At 40.6% G+C, this 21,640-nt stretch overlaps 1 protein-coding gene across 3 annotated transcripts in view; it reads left to right on the forward strand.

Moving 5' to 3' along the window:
• ATP13A4 (ATPase 13A4) overlaps positions 1-21,640 on the forward strand; it is a 125,562-nt gene that overhangs the window by 24,458 nt on the left and 79,464 nt on the right. For 2 of the 3 annotated variants that reach the window (XM_032406897.1, XM_032406898.1), the window contains exons 2-3: positions 5,321-5,494; positions 18,068-18,214. In XM_032406897.1, the coding sequence (XP_032262788.1) occupies positions 5,321-5,494; positions 18,068-18,214 (321 nt within the window). The remainder of the gene's footprint in view (positions 1-5,320; positions 5,495-18,067; positions 18,215-21,640) is intronic. The other variant, XM_032406899.1, reaches the window with a different exon arrangement.

The raw sequence follows: 21,640 nt of genomic DNA on the forward strand, positions 1-21,640 counted from the left end.
TGTCTGCACTGACTTTTATCACTTACTAGTATGTTACTAAGAGTCATCCACATTGTGGAGTCTTGGCTGGAGCTGATTTGTCTGAAGTGCTGTGTAAGATCCCATTGTATGAATATACTGCAGGGCCTCCTCCTCTCTCTCAACGGATGGTGTTGGGATAATTCCTGGGTTATTTGGTGCTTTCCAGCTGATTGTTCTGGTACAAGAATATGGGTACAGAGCTGTCATGATTTCTGATTTATCTTAAAGAAAAGCTGGAAATCGGAATGTTTATGTGAAAGTAACTGGGGGACCAATATAAAGTTTTAAGAAATGCTTACCAGGCCAACAAGAAACCTGTCTGCAGGCCATTCTTCTTGAGCCTCCAGTTTAAGATTTCTATATTCGTTCATTCAGGTTGAGAATATCTCACTTTGATCTTGAAGTCAAATGAACTTAGGGGACCTTTGGGAAATCATCCTTCAGCATTAAAGTGTCAAGCAAGAAACTACTGAGGTGGTCCATATATACAATGGAATATTACTCAGCCATCAGAAAAGATGAATACCCAACTTTTACATCAACATGGATGGGACTGGAGGAGATTATGCTAAGTGAAATAAGTCAAGCAGAGAAAGTCAATTATCATATGGTTTCACTTATTTGTGGAACATAAGGAATAACATGGAGGACATTAAGAGAAGGAAGGGAAAAATGGGCGGGGGGAATTGGAGGGAGAGATGAACCATGAGAGACTATGGACCTGAGAAACAAACAGGGTTTTAGAGGGGAGGGGGGAGGGGGGATTGGTTAGCCCGGTGATGGGTATTAAGGAGGGCACGTACTGCATGGAGCACTGGGTGTTATACGAAAACAATGGATCGTGGATCACTACATCAAAAACAAATGATGTATTGTATGGTGACTAACATAACATAATAAAATTAAAAAAAAAAAAGAAACTACTGAGGTAGAAATTGGAGTAGGGTGTGTGGTGGGGATAAACAGTGATATAAATTGCATTCATTTAGTACAATTTAGTACAGTGAAACATTCTCTTCAGACCCAAAATTTGGAAATAAGGGAAAAAAGATTATCATAAAGGAGATAAACTTTTAAAAAACAAATCACTTAAACTTTCAAATATTTAATGGAGCCAGTAAAGAAATGCAAAATTGTCTTAAAGAGAATAAATGGCTTCCAGGCTAATGGGATTTGACTGTAATTTGATTGAATGAATTACAATGTTTATTTATATATTTATTTTTAAAATTTATTTGACAGAGAGAGACACAACGAGAGAGGGAACACAAGCAGGGGGAGTGGGAGAGGGAGAAGCAGACTTCCCACGGAGCAGGGAGCCCAATGTGGGGCTCGATCCCAGGACCTTGGGACCATGACCTGAGCCGAAGGCAGACGCCCAATGACTGAGCCACCCAGGCACCCGAATTACAATGTTTAAAGAAGCCATGTCAGTCAGGGTAGGAGATGGTCAGAGAAGAGTCCAGAGCCCATTTTAAGTACTATGCTTGCATACAGCTCCACTGGCAGGACAGCCACCCCCAGAGACAGTGCTGTTGGGAAGAGAACAAACTCTTAATACCTACCCATGTATTCATCTGGTCTTGTGATGGTTACATACATCTCACTCTCTCATTCCAACCAGTCTCTTGGACCTGGTGAGCTTGAATCTTCTCTCTGAGAAGAGTTCTGCCAGCAGGCTCTGGGACTAGAAGGCTGAGAGCCACTTTCAGGATTTGGTGAGCCCCCAGATGATGACATTACCCTTGAAGCTTCCTGGAGTCAGCCAATGTCCTGCTCTCATCACCTTCTCATGTGCATTTTCAGAAGCATTGTCTTCATACCTCTACGCTCATTAAATGCTCACCTAGTGTCAGGCCCTAAGTTCAGGTACAGAGTGTAAACTCTGGAAAGATCAGCCTTGGTTCAGCCTTATGAACCTTCTAGGGAAGGGTCTTACTTAGACTGTGGGAACTCCCTAATCTCTATGGAGAAGTCTATTTGTAAGCATCTGTGTGTATTTTTTTTCTGGCGATAGGGTCTACAGACTTAAGGGGGTCTGTTGGTTGAGCTAGTTGAAACCACTGCTTTGGATCACATAAGTTTGACTTCTTGAATGTAGGGGCTCTGCAGAGGAGAAGACCTGGACACCTGGCAGCCAAAGATTAAGCCCTTAGGAATGCAAAGGACCTAGATCTCCAGGGACAGAGGGAACAGAAGAATCTGTGGGTAGCAGGGGAGATAAAGAAAGGGACAGTGTGCTATTTCATAATGCATGTAGACTGCCATGAGTGTGATATTCTTTTGACATTTTCTCTCTCTCTCTCTCTTTTTTTTTTTGGCCGATAGATTCCTTTTTGTGGGAGGTAAGGGTAGGTGGAGTGCAGAGTAGCAAGATGGTTCCCTCAAGCATTTTCAGGGATGTGGGAGGCACTCCATAATATAGGAGGTAAACTGCTACAGGGTCATAACAAACAGCACCATGCTAATTTTTGCAATTTTAAATCCAATATCTATTAATAGTCCCTGCAAAGCAATTTACTTCTAGTCAGTACAATTCAACTCCCTTCAATAAGCAGTAATTGAACACTCCTTGTCCACATTATTCCAGCCTTTCTACCAAAAGTTTGGTAATGGATTATTGGTCATGAACTACTAACTGATATAGTGTCCACAGAACTGAGAGCAGGCAAGCTTTGAAAGCAACACTCTGGTGTAACTAGGGGATATTCACCTGGCCTGCCTGTGACACTTCTGGTCTACTGCTGTACCAGTGTTTTTATTAGTAGCACCCAATTCAGATGACAATTTATATAGTCATTCCTCTATATAATCCTTTTATTGCTCTAACCTTGTTTATTCTTATCTGTTTGTGTGTCTCCCTTTCCATTAAACTAATGAGCTCCTTGAGGCTAGAGGCATTGTCTCCTTCATCTCTGTGTCTAGCACATGTCTGCTCTTTGGTGGACACTTAAAAATTGTTTGTTAAATTAAGCTGAAATCTAAGGCAGAATGAAGAAGAGCCTTAGAGTGGAAATGACCAGCTCACATTATTCACCCTGTGCTGCAGAGGTCTAGACCCGGAGGTCTAGTTTTGAGTTACTGATGAGCCTTATGCTTTGAGAAACTTATTTAATCTCTTTCAACTAAATGGGAGAGTAGATGAAAAGTCCTTGGTGAAGGGCTTTGAAGTGCTCAATAAATGTTAGCTGCTATCATTGTTACCAGTAATAGTTGCTAGTCATATCTATTATATATAATAACTTTAAACTTCAGTTTTCTTAGCTGGAAATTCAAGATAGTAATTCCTGCTTACATTATTTTGATAATGAACATGAAGACAATTTGGAAACTATAGAGGGCTCTCATTGCATAGCCCATAAAAGAATGCATGGTAACAGGGAGATTTGTGCTTCTAGAATTGGCGTAACTCAGGCATATTGCATGGGGGGCTCAATTGATGGACAATATAAATAAACTTTTAAATATAACATTCAAGAAAATATGATATAATGTCTAGGTTGTCAGGTAGAAGTTGACCTGTTCCAAAATGTAGGAACATTAAAAAGCACATGGGAAAAGATGATGGGGGTAGACTCAGGACAGGTATGGGATTTAGGATTGGGATCCTGCTCAATGTGGGGTCAACAAAACATTGCTTCAGGAATGATGAGTAGGCAGAACCATTCCTGGCTTGGCAGCTGGAGAGCAAGAGCTAGAGTTTGGAACAAAAGAGGATTCATGGCAAGATAGACATTCTAGTTTGCAAAATCAGCCAAGAGCTTATGTTTCTGAGTTAATGTGAACACTTTATCCAAGGCGTGGCAAATGTGGACAATACCTAAGGCAGACAGTCAGCACCTGCATGCACTGCTAATATGAGGAAGGCCCCCAAAAATTACACATGAAAACAGCCTTTAGCCAAGGATCACAGAAACCCCTCTGATAATGTAATCTTTATCAGATGAGACAGAGAAGGTGGCTGATTTAAAGTTACATGTTCCAGCTCCCTTGTTATCCTAACAGGCAATCCTAGCAGGAGCAGAACTATTGACACTAGGAATTCTTAGATCTAAATGCCAATAAACTGAGGGGTAGAATTTCAGGTCTACTTCCGAGAAAATGGCTAGATGATAGTAGAAGTAGCAGTGCCAGCAGCATGAGCAGCAGCGGCAACAAATGCATGCGGAGCACTTACACATAGTAACTCATTTAATCTTTACCATAACCCTGTGAAGTGGGTCCTATCACCACCCCATCTTATGGATGAGAAACTGAAGAATAAAGAGGCTAAATAACTTGCTTAGGGTCACACCCAGGAAGTGGCAGAGTTAGGCTTTCAATCCAATGTGTCTTGGTCCAGAGAATGTGCTTTTTACCAAGATACTCGACTTCTCAGTTTTGGCTATGAGAATCAGTAGAACGTATACTTTTGACTTTGTGTGATGTAACTGTGGAACTGAGGCCATAAACTTAAGGGCTGGTTTTCCATTCTGTCTCAGGCTATACTTGGAAGGAAGAAGGTTGTCCGGATTATAAATATATTAGAAGACTCTTATCTTGCTCATATTTGTATCATCCAGGGTCTCAAATCCCCTCCCAGCTCATAGCAAGGGTTCAATAACCCAAATAGTTTCTATGGGTTTTCCCCCATGGTGTAAAATTCTTTTTGCAACTGAACAAAGGTAGAGGGTGGGAATGCACAACTCCAGCCCAAACCCCCGACGGCAGGTTCGCAGTGAGTTGTTCGTCCTCTTGTGGGTCAAACACTTTCATCACATCCAGACTCCACGCTCAGGGCCTGGTTCTGTCCTGCCCATGTGGCTGCTGGTCCCAGCCAGGGGAATCATTGGTTGTTGCTGTCATCTGTTCCTCCCGTCACATATCTCATGGTCATGTCTGTGAAGGCTGTGGATCAAACCTGGGTTTGAATCTTGGAAGCAGAACTTCCTAGCTCTGTGGCCTTGGCCAGGTCTTTCCATTCAGGCTTTCTGAGCTCAGCCTTATCATTTATGAATGAGGGTAATATTATCCTATTCAAGGAATGCTCAAGAGACTTAAGATAACGTGTCACCTAACACAGTGTTTGGCACAGGATAGCCAGGTGCTCGAATTATAGAAACTGAGTTTCCCAGTTTGATTGTGACTTCCTGGAGGCCTGGGATCCTGTGGTATTTTGTTAGGGATTCTTCTCCACTTTCTCAATCTCTCCTCGACTTCTTTACTCTCCGCCCCCAGTTTTATCACCAAAATCCCAACTGGTTCATTTGCTATTTACTGTGCTTAACCAATATTTGGGGTCATTTTGGTTCTTCCCCAGGAGATATTTGGCTACCGGACTCAAGGCTGCCGGAAAACCCTCTGTCTTGCTGGATCCATCTTCTCATTTGGGATTCTCCCCTTGGTGTTTTACTGGAGACCCGCTTGGCATGTGTGGGCAAATTGTGTCCCATGTTCCTTGCAAGAGGCAGACGTCGTGTTGCTGAGGACAACAGTAAGTGTGCATCTGGCTTTGTACCTGCTGGCCCTTTCTCCTGGACAGCTCATTACAGGATGGCTGTGGGAGATGTGCACATGGAAAATTCCATCACAGCCTTGCATTTATTTACCAAGAACCCAATAATTTGTGTATGATGGGATTTCATTAAGAAGACCTACTTCACAGGGTATTCCTTTTAAACTTGTGAGTCTTATGAATATTAGAGCCTGAATAACCATCTGAATAGCTAAAAGTCAGGGGTAATGTGAAGTAGTTAAGTCAGGCAACAAGATAAAAAATTCACATGGATGCTTCTCCTATGTCCCGATGTATCATACCTATCCTAGTCCCTTTGGAGCAACTTTGCAGGAAGGGATGGGGAGTGGTGGGGAGGAGATGGGGAGCACCCCTCTGAAGAGGATGCTGTCTTCTGTTGATTTGAAAGAGCCACAATCTTTGAGGGAGTGTGTTGCATCCTGCAGATATGCTAGGGTAAAAAAAAAAAAAATGCAGCCGTCTTGTTCTGAGCTCATTTTCTCTCTCTGCTAATACAAGGTCCTGGTGTTAGGCGAGTTTCCCTGAATTTGCTCAGCTATTACTTCCTCCTAACATTCATTACACTTAGGCAACGTATGTCGTTCCTGTTTCTGCTGGAATGTCAGCTCCACAAGGGAAGGGATTTTTCTAATTTGCTAATTGCTGCATCCCTAGTTCCTGTATGTGGTGGGGATTCCATAAATATGTGGTGGCTGATAGGCTGAAGTGGCTATTCCTATTGATGGGAGTCAAAGTAGAGTCTCACAGAATGACCCATCTCTGGCTGACTTTTAGTGAGCGTTTCTCACAACGCATCAGCCCAAATGACCCAGAATGACAACCAAACTATTGATAAATGAACCTCTGCTGGGCTATTAGCTTCTTTCTATATATAGCAATCTCTCTAGATAAACACACTATTTAATGCAGCAAGAGGGGAGGTTAGCAACAAGTCTTTTTTTTTTTTTTTTAAAGATTTTATTTATTTATTTATTTGAGACAGAGAGAGAGAGCACATGAGATGGGGGAGGGTCAGAGGGAGAAGCAGGGAGCCCGATGCGGGACTCGATCCAGGGACTCCAGGATCATGACCTGAGCCGAAGGCAGTCGCTTAACCAACTGAGCCACCCAGGCGCCCTAGCAACAAGTCTTATAACTATGATACAGGAGGCACTTCCTCCTAAGTTCTATTATCGTTCTCAGGGGGCAATGCTCTTGCTGCTGCAGAAACAACCTCAGGAACAGAAAAGCTTTCTGCCTTTCAGAGTGTACCACCAGACTCTTTGGATCTGAGAATGGCTGGCTGGCCAAGCTGTACTGTCTGGGATTGCTGGCAGCGTCAAGGCACATATAGGAATAGGAGGAAATGAACAAGAAAATGGCAAGGGAAGGGAGGAAAATGAGAGAACTGGAGGGGGAAGTGTATAAAGGGAAAATGAAGAGGGAGAAAAGAGAAAGAAACATCCAGTAAGAGAAATAAACAAATTGTCAGCCAACAGGGAATGAATGTACAGTTTGGGATACGGGATTCAAGAGGTCCTAGCACTCTAGATGTGTTACACTCACTCAGGAGTGTTACTTAACCTTTCAGGACCTCAAAATCTCCACTTGGGAAATAGGCCTAGGAAATGTACTTGTTCTTGCTTGCATTGGTGTGAGGATGAAGTGAGGTTATGTATGTAAAAGCCCTTTGCAAACTGTAAAATATGTGATCAAAGACCATTTTAATTGTGACTGAGTGTGAACGTATTATTGCTGTAGCAGCTCCGCGAGCTTGCTGTACAAAAGATCCTGCTATAGACTAGGTGCACCACATATAACGGTCTGCTTGTCTGGATGTTGTGTCCTTCCCTTTTTAGCCAGGAGCATTCCCTCCCAGGATGGGGGACATGGGAAAGAGGTCTAGCGCCTGCGAATCCCCCAAACTCATCCATGCTCAATAAGGTCACCTCTCCTGGTTGCATGTGGTCAACTTTGCAACTGGATACATATTGGAAAAATTTTAAAAAGCACTGGTGTCTTAGGGTGCTGTGATCCATCCTCCTCCTCTTTCTTTGTCTCTTTCAAAGCCTTTTAAGCCCTTCTCCCATTTCACTGCCCTCCACGACTAATCAGAGCAGTCTAAACCAGCTTCAATCTTGCCTTTTTCATCTTGATTTCAACTTTAATTTTTAATTACCTCCTCTTATGTGTCATTTTAAATGGATTTGCTATGCCAGAGACTTTCCAAATAAATGAGGTTCTAAATTAGTCTTTATGTAATTAGACAAGAACTCAATTATATCAAACATTCTTACTATCTGAGCCTTAGATAAAAATGTGCTTTGGGCCCCAATAGTTTAAGTCTGTGGCTAGGTTATTTGCATTAAATGACACCTTAAAATTTTTTTATTTGAATTATATTATGACAGCTGGGCTATAAAGACTTCCCATTAAAGAGAGCTAAAAAGACTCCTACCTGAAAATGTGTTATATGTCTATTTTTCATGTTATTAAAAAAATCAGTACTTGGTATTTATCATCAATCTCACACTGGTAAGATTACAGATCATTATCACAGATACTGATTAGGTAGTCGTTTCTTAACATTAAAAAAAAGGGGAGGCCATGATGTAACTGACTAAAAAGTCGTTAGCACTCAGTTTATTTTCAGTTCCCCATTTCTTATTAAGCCCCTCTAACAGGGAGATTTTTCCAAAATATAAGAGTAATTACACTTTTATTTTATAATTTTAAAAGTGGCATTTTATTCATTATTCATCTACTTCTGGATTTTAACTGATAACTGTAGGGTTGCCACATTTCTATGCAAATAATATGATTTACATTCATTGGTGTTTTGAATTAAGATGCTCCTGATGATTTCCATAGTTTTCATCTTTATTATAATTACAGATGCATTTTTTTCCTTCCCTGTCATATGTCACATGTTGTCAAAGATCCATGATGTGCAGAGGAGAATGTGATGAGTGGTTACTAGGCTGAGTCAGGGTGTTTCATTTCAGTGTTTTAATGGGGAGCATTTCCCTTCTGTTTTACCTAAAGATGTCAGTGCTAGGGGCTTTAGTTAGGAAACTCAGAAATTCTGCAAATCAGCCATGCAAATGGCATCCAAAGTCCCCCAGCTCCCCAGGATGCTCTTCAGCCACCAGTGTTTGTATTCACATATTCTGGATCCCTGACTCATCTCTCCCTCTTTCTCTTAGCCTGGTCTTTCCAAGTCCAGTTGCCTCACATCAACACCATTTCCTAAGGGAGCCAGATACTTTTTGTCTATGCTTTTACTCGTAACATTTCTTCTGCTCTTCTCTATCCTCTTCATTCATTCAGTTATTTATTCATTCACTAAATACCTCCTGAGCACCAGTCATGTACCAGACATTGTTATAGGTACTGGGAATATGATGGCCATGACCAAAACAGATAGAAATCCCTGTCCAGTAGAGTGACATTCTGGTGAGGACTCAACTCATACATGCACACACTCACACACACATTTTCTATAGAGTGAATATAGAAAGTAGGTGTTCTACCTCTATTTATGAAAACCTACTCATCCCTTAGCCATCTACCTCCTTCTCCATTGCTGATCCATTCTCTGCCTCAATTCTGGGGGGAATTAATTACCTTTCCTTCATTCTCTTTCATCTCTGACTGCTATAATGCTTTTTGCAATCTGCCTTGTATTAAAATGTTATTCATTTCACATTTTATAAAACAGCATCTCATTGACTATTTCAAATAATTCCCATAACATTCCTGGAAAGTGGGCATTATCATCTGTCTCTATTTTACAGATGAGGATACAGATAACACTTTTGCAGTCTGGTAAACCTAGTAAATATCACCCAGGCTTTCCCCCTCCCTACCCCTCTCTCCCTCTTTCCCTCCTTCGTAAATTTGATGAGCACAGGTTGTATGCCAGCCACAGTGGTAGCTCATGAGCAGGGAGTGGGGCATAACAATTAGTCAAATCAAGGTTCTTGACCTCATGAAGTTCATTAGATCACTACACAAATAACTGTAAACATCCAGTTGTTATAAGTGCTGCTTAGGAAAGGTTCATGGTTATGGTAGGATTATAAGATAGGGTTTTGACCAAGTCAAGAAAGCCTTTCCAAGCTCCAAAGGATGATGAGTCAAAAGGTGATGGTGGCTGGTGGGGAGGGGCACATGGGAAATAACCCAGGAAAAGGGAATAGTGTAGACTTGCACCTGCCTTCTGACCCTCTAAATCCAGAGTTTTTTCCACTATGCTACAATTTATAGTTTTTTTAAAATAGTTTATAGTTTTTTTATAGTTTTTTCTTTTATTAGGTTATAGGCTTTTTGAAAACGGTAACTATGACCTACTTTTCACTCTCCACATCATCTAGTACGTGGCCACAGCAGGTGTTCGATATTTATTTTATTCAATTAAATAAATTGAATTTAATCTGTAATAAATGGTCTTATGGTTTTTACCAGCACTTTCTTTTTTTAAATTTATTTTTTATTTTATTATGTTATGTTAATCACCATACATTACATCATTAGTTTTTGATGTAGTGTTCCATGATTCATTGTTTGCATATAACACCCAGTGCTCCATTCAGTACATGCCCTCTTTCATACCCATCACCAGGCTAACCCATCCCCCCCACCCCCTCCCCTCTAGAACCCTCAATTTGTTTCTCAGAGTCCATAGTCTCTCATTTACCAGCACTTTCTTACAAAGATGCTAAAGTTAAAGGTCATGGTTGAGAAAGTCAGAGAAGATAGTATTATATTTCTTTTAGGTACACATTTCCTCTTCTGACTCACATTCCCCCACCCCCTATTTCAATGTGGTTTTTCCTTAGACCTCCAGTCAGAGAGCCCTGAGATTCTGTGTGTTCTCCTATCAGAAATGATTCTGTTAAGACAAATCATTTTTAAGCCATTATCTTAGGGCTATTTATTTATTTACTTATTTTTTTAGTGTACACTTTAATCCCCATAACCTATTTTACCCATCCCCCTCCCACCTCCTCTCCAGTAACCATCAGTTTGTTGTCTCCAGGTAAGTCTGTTTCTTGGTTTGTCTCTTTCTCTCTCTCTTTTGTCTCCCTTTGCTTGTTTGTTTTGTTCCTTAAATTCCACATATGAGTGAAATCATACGGTGTTTGTCTTCCTTTGACTGACTTATTTCACTTAGATTTATACTCTCTGGCTCCATCCATGGCTTGCAAATGGCAAGATTTCATTCTTTTTTATGGTTGAATAATAGTCTAGTGTGTGTGTGTGTGTGTGTGTGTGTGTGTGTGTGTATCACATCTTCTTTATCCATTCATCTATCGATGGACACTTGGGCTGTTCCCATAATTTGGCTATTGTAAATAATGCTGCAATAAACATAAGAGTGCATATATCCTTTCAAATTAGCGTTTTTTGTATTTTTTGGGTCAATACCCAGTAGTACAATTACTGGATTGTAGAGTAGTTTTATTTTTATATTTTTAAGGAACCTCCATACTGTTTTCCACAGTGGCCGCACCAGTTTGCATTCCCACCAACAGTGTGTGAGGGTTCCTTTTTTTCCACATCCTCACCAACATTTGTTTCTTGTATTTTTTATTTTAGCCATTCTGACCAGTGTGAGGTGATATCTCATTGTAGTTTTGATCTGCCTTTCCCTGATGATGAGTGATATTGAACATCTTTTCATGTGTCTGTTGGCCATGTATATGTCCTTTTGGGAGAAATGTCTGTTCATGTCTTCTGCCCATTTTTTAATTGAATTATTTGTTTTTTGGGTGTTGAGTTGTACCAGTTCTTTATATATTTTGGATACTAAGCCTTTATCAGATATGTCATTAGCAAATATCTTTTCCCACTCACTAGGTTGCCTTTTAGTTTTGTTGATTGTTTCCTTCACTGTGCAGAAGCTTTTTATTTTGATATAGTCCTAATAGTTTATGCTTGTTTTTATTTCTCTTGTCTCAGGAGACATATCTAGTAAAAATGTTACTATGGCTGATGTCAGAGAAATTGCTGCCTGTGCTCTCTTCTAGGATTTTTTTAAAAAGATTTAATTTATTTATTTGTCAGAGAGAGAGAGAGCACAAGCAGGGGGAGCAGCAGGCAGAGGGAGAAGCAGGCTCCTTGCTGAGCAAGGAGCCCGGTGCAGGACTCGATCCCAGGACCCTGGGATCATGACCAGAGCTGAAGGCACACGGTTAGCCGACTGAGCCACCCAGGCGTCCCTCTTCTAGGATTTTTATGGTTTTAGGTTTTACATTTAGGCCATTGATCCATTTTGAATTTATTTTTGTGTTTGGTGTGAGAAAGTGGTCCAGTTTCATTCTTTTGCATGTAGCTGTCCATTTTCTTAACACCATTTGTCGAAGAGACTGTCTTTTTCTCATTGTATATTCTTTCCTCCTTTGTCGAAGATTAATTGACCATATAATTGTGGGTTTATTTCTGAGTTTTCTATTCTGTTCCATTGATCTATGTGTTTATTTTTGTGCCAGTACCATGCTGTTGTGTTTACTAACACAGGGCCATTTGTACTGTGATTTACAGTTTGTGGGGTATTTGCATATATGTTGCCTCATTTGTTCTTTTCTGGTAGAGATTATTTTTTCCCTGTTTTACAGATGGACCCATAGAGAAGTATAAAGAAGAGTTCAGGGTCCCATAACTGTAAGCAGTGAAAGAAAAACTTCTATTGAGAGCTGAACTGGAGTTGGAACTCGAGATCTTATTATCCCTTGGTCAGTGAGCAGGCTCCACAGAGGCAATAATGTAAAATGGTGGAAGAGTAGAGTCTGAAGCCTGACTGCCTGGGTTTCATTCCCAGTGTTGCTTTTGACCTACTTTGAGCAATGTATTAGCTTAGGCTGCCATAATAGCATACCACAGACTGGGTGCTTTAAAAAACAGAAAGTTCAAGATCAAGGTGTTGACAGGATTAGTTTCTGGTGAGACCTTTCTTCCTGGCTTGCAAATGGGCAGCTACCTTCTCTCGGTGTTCTCATGTGGTACAGGGAGAGGTCTAGTTCTTCCTCTTCTTATAAGGGCACCAGTCCTACCGGATTAGGACCTCACTCTTATGCTCTCACTTAATCTTAATTATTTCCTGAAGGCCCTACCTCCAAATGCACTCACACTGGGGGGTAGGGCTTCAACATATGGAATCAATTCATAACAGGCAAGTTACTTACCAGCCCCCTTACTTGGCCTCCACTTCCTCTTCTTGTGTTAAGTGGGGCTAACAATAGTACCTGCCACATTTTCATGAGAAATAAGTGAGATGGTACATGTAATGTGCTTTGATGAAATCCGTGCCTGGCATGTAGTCATTCCACGGGCCTTGGTTACTACACACTTTGTAAAACCAATTTTGACTTTTATTTGTTACTTCTTACTATGCACTGCATCTCCAGATATTTCAGACAATGAGTCAGATAACTTACTACCCATTCTTCCCTCAGAAAATGATCATGAAAACAAACAAAATACTTAATCTCTCCAAACGTATATGCTGAATTGTTCAGGATTACCTTTTTTTTTTTTTCATACAAACATAGATATAGCCTTTGCTTTGTCATATAACTTCCCTGCTTTGTTTACTCCCCATAGCACCCCTTCCCCCTTTTTTGGTCAACATGTCCCAAGAGTACTGAGACAATAATTAGTGTGAGATTTCTTCAATGCACAGAACTTTCTTTCTCTATTTTATAACTAAATCCTATATTCTAGCCAATATCAACTTTTTCCAGCTAAGCAACTTTGGGAATATGAGGTCAAGCTATTAAGAGTATCAATGGGTATGACCAAGGAGGAAAGGAAAGAAAAAAAAGTGATAATTAAATATAGAAAGAGTAGTATTTTGCCAAAGTCATGGGTCTGTAAAGGCAGCATAGTGTTTTAGAAAGAACCTGAAAAATGTAAGTTATTATTACTTTATCCATAATCCTCTAAGTACTTCATTTTAGCTAGAGTTTATGCTTTTAGCATTGCGATGTATCCATGTTCAAGTGAAAAGTACTGACATTCTGATATCTCTTTGGACCTTTGCAATGGGTTACTTTTCTTCTTCTTTTTAAAATTTTTTAATTTTTAATTTTTTTAAAAGATTTTATTTATTTATTTGAGAGAGAGAGAGCACGAGCAAGAGAAGAGGCAGAAGGAGAAGCAGGCTTCCCGCTGAGCAGGGAGCCCAATGTGGGGCTCCATCCCAGGACCCTGGGATCATGACCTGAGCCAAAGGCAGATGCTTAACTGACTGAGCCATCCAGGCACCCTGGGTTACTTTTCTTCTTAAGGCAAGCTCAGAAGTATATTTTGTGTAGCAAACTCCTACACAAGGAGGTCAGTCACAGCATCGGCATGAACTTAAAGTGACCATTACAGTACTCTAAAATTCCCACAGATAAGACAGGCATTACAAAAAGTTGTAAGAAGATAAGCAAGGCCACTCACTATGTGCCAATATAAAAGTTAGCCTGGCATTTCAAAGTTCAGAAATTGCAAGGCCACAGGAAATAAAAAATGCCCAGGTTCACTCCACCCTTTTCTGTCCAGGTCAAACAAAGTTCCCCTGTGTACATTTCAGTTCTTTGAAATGCACTCTTGGATTATTTTAAATTCTACTCTTAGAATTCAGAGACTGAGCTGGTTAATTCTCTTGATAAAAAGAAGGTAAAGCCTGCTCAGTGAGACTTGAGGTGTTAAATGTCTAGATTTGCCAAGCAAACAGTGTGGATTATTTGCATTACAAAGCAGTTATTTAAAGTGGTAGCTTCTCTGGTGCACTTAAGTCTCTTACGGATCATTAACTGCTTGAGAGAGCTGGGAAACAGTGAAGTGAAATAGCCATTTCCAGGTAAAACTGCTTCTTTTTCGGAAAGGAAAAATAAATCGAGAGACTCTCAGAGACTCTCACATTTCCTCAAAGGGAGTTCCTACTTACAGAAAGATCTCAGGAACAACATACTGTAAAAAATAAGGCACAGAGCCATAGGCCAACGAGCATCTGTTGCACTCAGCTACAGGTCAGACCTTGGACCAGGTGCATTATGTATTATTGCATTTAATGCTTCAAGCATCCATGAAATGTGGTATTCTCATCCCCACTTGCTGGATGCAAAGTAGGCTCAGAGAGTTGCAATGATTTTCAAGATGGTTCAGAGCTGAGACCTGCTCAGGAAGGGGCCTGTGCTTTTTCCATGTTGGACAACACCAAACCAAAAACTGGGAGAAGCTGATGGTGCTATCTGGAGTGCCCACCTCACACTGACACACTTTTCCCTCCATTTCTTTGCCTGCTTTTTTTTTTTCTTAAAAAGTTGGATAAATTTCTCAATGAATGATTTTACAGAGGGTTTAACATGGCAGTACGCAAGAGGAAAATCAGTATTATTACCCACTCTAAGAAAAATGGTTGTCTCATATGGTATCTTTACTTACCTGTAGAATTATAGTTTGCATTATATCGGTGGCCCAGGTGGCTCAGTAGGTTAAGCGTTGGACAGTTGACACTTGATTTTGGCTCAGGTCATGATTTCAGGGTGGTGAGACTGAGCCCGGAGTCAGGCTCCCTTTTCTATTCTCCCCACTCCACCCCCCCCTCCACACCCATGCTCTCTCTCTTTCAAAAAAAAAAAAAAGATTTATACTTTCCATTATATAGAATTATGGGTTATAGGGTTTGGGGGTAAGAGGGATGGTAAGAAATAAACTTAAAGGCAAATATATCCAAACACCTTTGATTTCATTATGACACAGTTTATGTAATAAGATGGAGGCATATAGATGAATTTTGGTCTCCTACTTACCTAGACTTAAGGCATGCAGTTAGTGCATTGGATTAACGCTGGCCTGGGAAAGCTTGGGAGTTCCAGTGTTCCACTTCACCATTCCCTTTTTAGGCATTATAACCTAGAGGTCTGTTTGCTGTCACACAGGGCCAAAGGGTGACAGCTTAGTTTTAGGAATTGGATTCTCTGCTGTCAAGAGAGAAGAGATTGTGAGAAACTGGAGGCTATTTGTTACATGGTGCAGATTTCATGGTAATTTTCATACATGAGCCAAAAACCATGGACAACTTGTTTGAAACAAAGAGGAAGGAGCCAAGATTTGGAGTGGGAAGACCTGGCTTCAGGTCTCAGTTCTGGCCTTTCTACCCATACCAGACTGGCCTGGTTTGAGCCTCCCTGATGGAGTATATGGAACAGAAGTGCTAAATCAATGTTAACTATTTCTTCTTATTATTAGATATTCAAACAAAACCCCCTCACAACAACACACCCTTTGACCCACCTGAGGTGGTCAAAGGCAAAGCCATATAGTGCTCAAATATGTCAACGTCAAGTGGTGTCTTATGGAGTTGTTACGTATCCAGCAATACCTAGAACATGTCCACCAGCTCAGTGGCTCAGTCTTTAGAAATTTAGCCGTCTTCAGTCATTTTTAGGCTCTGAAGGTAACTCCATGCAAATCTGGTTTAATTTGATTTAGTTATATATATATATATATTTTTTTTCTTTTTTTAAATGAGAGTAATAGCCAAGTTTACTGGTTTTTAGAATTAATTCATTAACTTTCAAATTTCTACTGTTTTCCCCCTTCTGTTCTTCTGTTTCCTCCCTTCTCCTTCCCTTTCCTTCTCTCCCTTCCTTGTCCCCCCTTCAATCCCCACACCCTTTGCTTTGCTTTTCCCTCTTTCCCCTCCACCCTACCTCTCTGTCTCTCTCTGGTTTGGCCTCTGTCTGTCTCTCAGAAGCTGTGTTAGGCCTGGCTGAGCACAGATACCCATCAGATGCAGTCCCTACCCACAGTCCAAGAGGAGTGATAAGGTGACAGGTAAAGGTTCAAGTACCCTGATAGTTTAGGGGAAAGAGAAATTAGAGAGTTTCCCATGATGTGAACTTTGAGCTGGGCCCTAAAGGATGGTTAGGCTAGCCATATGAAGGCTTAAAGAGAGTAAAGAAGGACATGTATTCCAGGCTAAGGATGCCGAAGGAGCAAAGCCATGGAAGTGGGCTTCTCTTGAGGAGACTCAATGTAAGAGATTAGCTCCAACAACGAGTGTATCTTCTCCTCTCTGACCTTTTGCAGCATCAGCTGGGACATTCTTCCCAGCAAATGTGGGTTTGGTGGAGATAATTCCCAGCTCTGACCTACATTCTTTAGGCATCAAATTGTTTCCCAGACTGGACTTCCCTTGCCATCCTTCCTAGCTCCTGAAGTGTCCCAGTCATCCTAGTGGATTTTATGCATAGCATTAACCCATTCAGATAATAACCACAGTTATTACCATGTCTGTCTCTGAGGTACCATTGTGGTGCCTGTTACTCAATCCAGTGCTGCTCACTCTAGTTTTATTCTGTGATGAAGTCAGCAGTGAACTTCAAAGGAAGAGGCTTCAGTTAGGCTCATGCAGGAAGGTACCTCCTTCAATCCTACCTGTGCTAAACTCTTGACAGTTACCTCTGGGCACCTTCAAACCATGCATTCAGTCATGGACAAACATCCATTCATTCACTCTCACCGGGCAGGTCACAGTTCTCCACATGGATAGGGATATAAGGGACAATAGAACACGGTTCCTACCTTCCAGATGGTCTAGATGAACTAAGAGAATACAAAGAAGAAAGTGATTAGGATGGAACTGGAGAGGATTATGCTAAGTGAAATAAGTCAAGCAGGGCAAGACAATTATCATACGGTTTCACTCATATGTGGAACATAAGGAATAGCATGGAGGACCACAGGAAAAGGGAGGGAAAACTGAATGGGAAGAAATCAGAGAGGGAGACAAACAACTGAGAGACTCTGGACTCTGGGAAACAAACTGAGGGTTATAGAAAGGATGGGGGTGGGGGGATGGTGTAACCAGGTGATAGTATTAAGGAGGGCAAGTGATGTGATGAACACTGGGTGTTATATGCAACTAATGAATCATTGAACACTACATCAAAAACTAATGATGTACTATATGTTGACTAACTGAACATAATAATAAAAAAAAAGTGGGGGAGGTTGGGATCTTTAGGAGTGAGGATAGTGATATTCTCACCCCCCCCCCCCCCCCCCCCCCCCCCCCCGCCCCCACAAGATAGTGTTACAGGGGCTGTCCTGGAAGAGGTAGAATTGAATTAAGCCTGGAAACCCTGGGATGGTTTGATTGATCTGCCTTCCCCATCCTCAGAGACCAGAAGAAACCCTTTGGAGTGCTTGCTTGTTTGCCTTTTTTTTCCTGTGAAATTTTGCATCTGGCTGTGGCCTCATGGCTTGGAGAGTAATAAGGAAAACTAGCTCTTTTCTGAGAATCTACCTCCCTGCCTTGAATTTTGTTATATGTGCCATTGACTCATATTCACATCCAGATTCCTCAATAAATGATGACAGGCTTTTTCCTTCAAGGCTTTATATCTACTAGTGTTCAAGGGCATGTAATTTTGTGTAGAATGTTTATTAACTCCATAAACTTACAGGATTATATTAAAATGATGTTTCCTAAGTTGGATTTTAGCCTGATGACTTCTCTTAACTTCATGGGGGTTTTGGTGTCTATTTCCTCAGGATGAATTCCAAACTTACTCATGGAAAAAGGTAATGTGGATCTACCTGTCATCATTAAACAGAGAGTTTGGTGTCACTCCTGACCACACTCTCATTACAGATGAGGAGTACATCATAAATAGAGCCATCAGAAAGCCAGACCTAAAGGTAAGTAAATCATGGTAACTGCAGATTCTAGAGAAATGTAATTTTTCTCCCACAGAATGTAAGTTTAGATCCTCCACCATGCCAATCCTCTACAGTATACATAGAACCTTATAAAGAACATGTACTTTGGAGATAGACAGAGCTGAGTTCAAATCTCAGCTTCATCCTTTTAAACTGTACAGCCTTGGATCTGTTACTAAACTCTGCTGAGCCTGTTTCTTCATGTATAAAATAATGATGATAATGCCTACCTCTAATGTTCATTGATGACATTCAATAAGTTAAGGAATACAAAGATCAATATGGTGCCAGGTACATAGTAGATTCTCAGTACACATTAGCTCTTAGTACCATCAGGCCCTGTATGATAACCTATGAAACAGGGTTTCTCTTACTGAAAGATAATCACCCAGAAACATCCCAGGGGCTTTGCTTATGTCTGCAAAATGACCTTATTTTGAATTCTCTCATTCAAATGTATTTGGGTTACTCCCTCTTCTCCATATTAAATTAATACTACTTAGATTATGACTAGCTAACATTCATATTAAAGACATATTTTATAAGACAGACTGTTTTCTCTTAAATTTATGTGTGTGTAGACAGCTAATGAGCTCAAGGTCAATTTTTAAAAATAATAAAAGTCAGTTGCTGAGTTTCTCTATTGTCAATTGTTATCACCCAATTGTCTTAACTGCCCAAACAAACAAAAACAAAAGAGGTCAAACACCTTCAACTAGCAGATTGCATAATCTGTCAGGTGGTTATTCACCTGGAAAAGCAGGCATCCCAAATCAATTTTATGGACCTGAGATTATTATTGACCTCCACCTTCTTTAATTGCATCAAACAAATAAATGGACAACAAGATGAAGAAATGTTCAAATAAACAAAATATAAAGAAGGGGCAGAAGTCTTGAAATGGAAAGCTCTGGCACCAGGCTTGATATCCTCATTTACCACATATGGCTTAGAGAGTTTGGCTAATTGCTGCCTCTCTGAGCCTTGAGCTTCTCATTTATAAAATGAGAGCAATAACTCCTTCTGTGCCTATTTCTCAGGCCATTGTAAACCTGAGATGAGAAGGTGGACATTAAGGTGATTGGTGAACTGTGCTGAACTACATTCATAAAGGACAGAAACTTCCATTGACATTGGAGGAGGTTCCACAGGCTCAGCCATGACAATATTGACGGTGACGGTGAGGAGAGCAACAGTACCAACATGACAACCATTTAGGCCATTCAGGGAGAGCTTGGAGACCTGCAGCAAAAGAGCTCTGTCAGGTTTACAAATGCAGGCTAAGAGGAGACTCTAAGGATCATTGTGGGATCACAGGCAAAAGGAAAACCCAGTGCTTAACCTGTTAAACAGGATGCTCTCACAACGTGTTCCAACAAGAAATGAGCAGCAGGAAGCCTGGGGAGGGGCAAGCTTCTGAGCAGAAAGATGAAAATCACCCCACCTCATACCCCTGACGTCCTAATTACTATTTCCTGGTCTGAAGTTCTGGGAAATGGGCAAATAAACTCCACCCCATGCAAATATTTTACTTCACATCTTACTGGAATCTAGAGCCTCTGAAGGGGATGAGGGAGGCAGAGAAACTCCAGGCAGAGATGATTCCTGCTAGGGGAATGTTAAAGATATTTGAAAGGTCTATGATAGGGGATCATTCTTCTCACTCTGTGAGGATTGGCCTCAAGAAATTATCAGGAGATAATGGAACTTTCTATTTTCTGGCCTGAGGTAAAATTTACCAGCAACCTCTTTATTCCCCGTTATTGCTGCCTTCATCTGCTGATGTTCTGGTCTATTATGTTTTATAAGCTTCTCAGTCTCAGTCTGAGCTTTCACATCCTCTGGATTTAGGCTCCCTAATGGAGCAGGGGCCTCACATTCTCCCACAGCTTGCCCTTTAAAAATGTTCTAACTCAGATTTTTGAACCTATGTAATTAATAAAGGAGGCAACCCTCACTTTCTACAGCTTGAATCCTGGCAGCGATGGGATTTTTCAGACCTTCTTCTGAGACTGTCTTGAACATTATATCCTTTGAGAGACTGGACTTTGGAGCCAGATGGGTTTGAGTTCAAATTCAACCCCTGCTTCTTAATAGGTGTGATCTTGACTTAATCAAAATGAACTTCAGGGATGAAGGATGAAGTGAAGGTGAAAATAATACTTGTCCTGCCAGAGGATGATGAAAAAGACTAAAGAGAATGTGTGAAAAGCCCCCAAGTCCTCAACAGACAGTAGCTGTGAGTACAGTCCAGCTCAGCTTGCAGAATTACAGGGACTGAACAGGAAAGGCAGGTGTGAGGCAGGAAGCGTGAGGTCCCAACGTGGTCCATGACTGCCTTCACACACTCTTTCCTTACTCCAACTTGAAGCTTGTAAAGGAAGAATCGCTCCCAGCAGCAGTGCACTCCAATTTTATATATTGAAAATCAATTGGAAAATAGGATTTATTTTTTTAAAGTTATTTTGCAACCAGTCTTGCTGAAATAAATCCATTCTGTAAAATAAAACATACAGTATTTAACACTCTTACCGGGTAACTCTGAATGTCTGTGTGTGTGTGTGTGTGCACAAGGATGTGCACAAGGATGTGCACACACATATATTTATCGAACAGTGTTAAGATTCATTTACTGTAACCCAGGTCTTGAAGCTTAGGGATTTAACCTCTATTTCTAGTTGTCATGTGGTTGTACAAAGCATTCATTTACTTATTTACTAAATAATGTGTCGAACACTTACTATGTTTCAGCTATATGCTCTTCCCAGTTCTAGAATTTATCTAATGATTATACGGACTATACTATTCATGGGTATAGAACGTACTCAGAAGAGCTGCGGTGGAAATTAGAGATAATCTGCTCAATTGCCTCAATTTATGCATGGGGAAACTAAGGTGTAGAAAAATTTACTTGAATTTCTCAAGGACACAATTATCAGAGTAGCTATAAAAAGAAGAACACAGTTTCTCAACTTTGGCCACACATTAGAACTATCTGAGGAAAATTTAAGAATATTTAAATTGCAAACCAGACAAATGAAATCAGAATCTCTTGGGGGTGGAACCCAGACATTAGTATTTTTTAAAGCTTCCTAGTTAATTCCAGTGGGCAAAATGAGGTTATAAGCATTGCTCCATAACAGTATCACAGTCTCACTGTATCTCTTTGTGCTCAGTTACATCACCAGTTGATGGAAATTCAGATTTGCATATAAAGTTGCTTAAAGAAATTCAGAAACAAGAATGCCTAATTGCCATCAGCATTAATCTTATCTTTCCTTTTCACTGCCTGCACCCTCAGACCCTCACTTCCTGGAGCACATTTTCTTTCTTTCTTTCTTTCTTTCTTTCTTTCTTTCTTTCTTTCTTTCTTTCTTTCTTTCTTTCTTTCTTTCTTTCTTTCTT

This window comes from Phoca vitulina, unplaced genomic scaffold, assembly GCF_004348235.1.
Source record: "Phoca vitulina isolate PV1807 unplaced genomic scaffold, GSC_HSeal_1.0 scaffold8, whole genome shotgun sequence".
Classification (NCBI taxonomy): domain Eukaryota; kingdom Metazoa; phylum Chordata; class Mammalia; order Carnivora; family Phocidae; genus Phoca; species Phoca vitulina.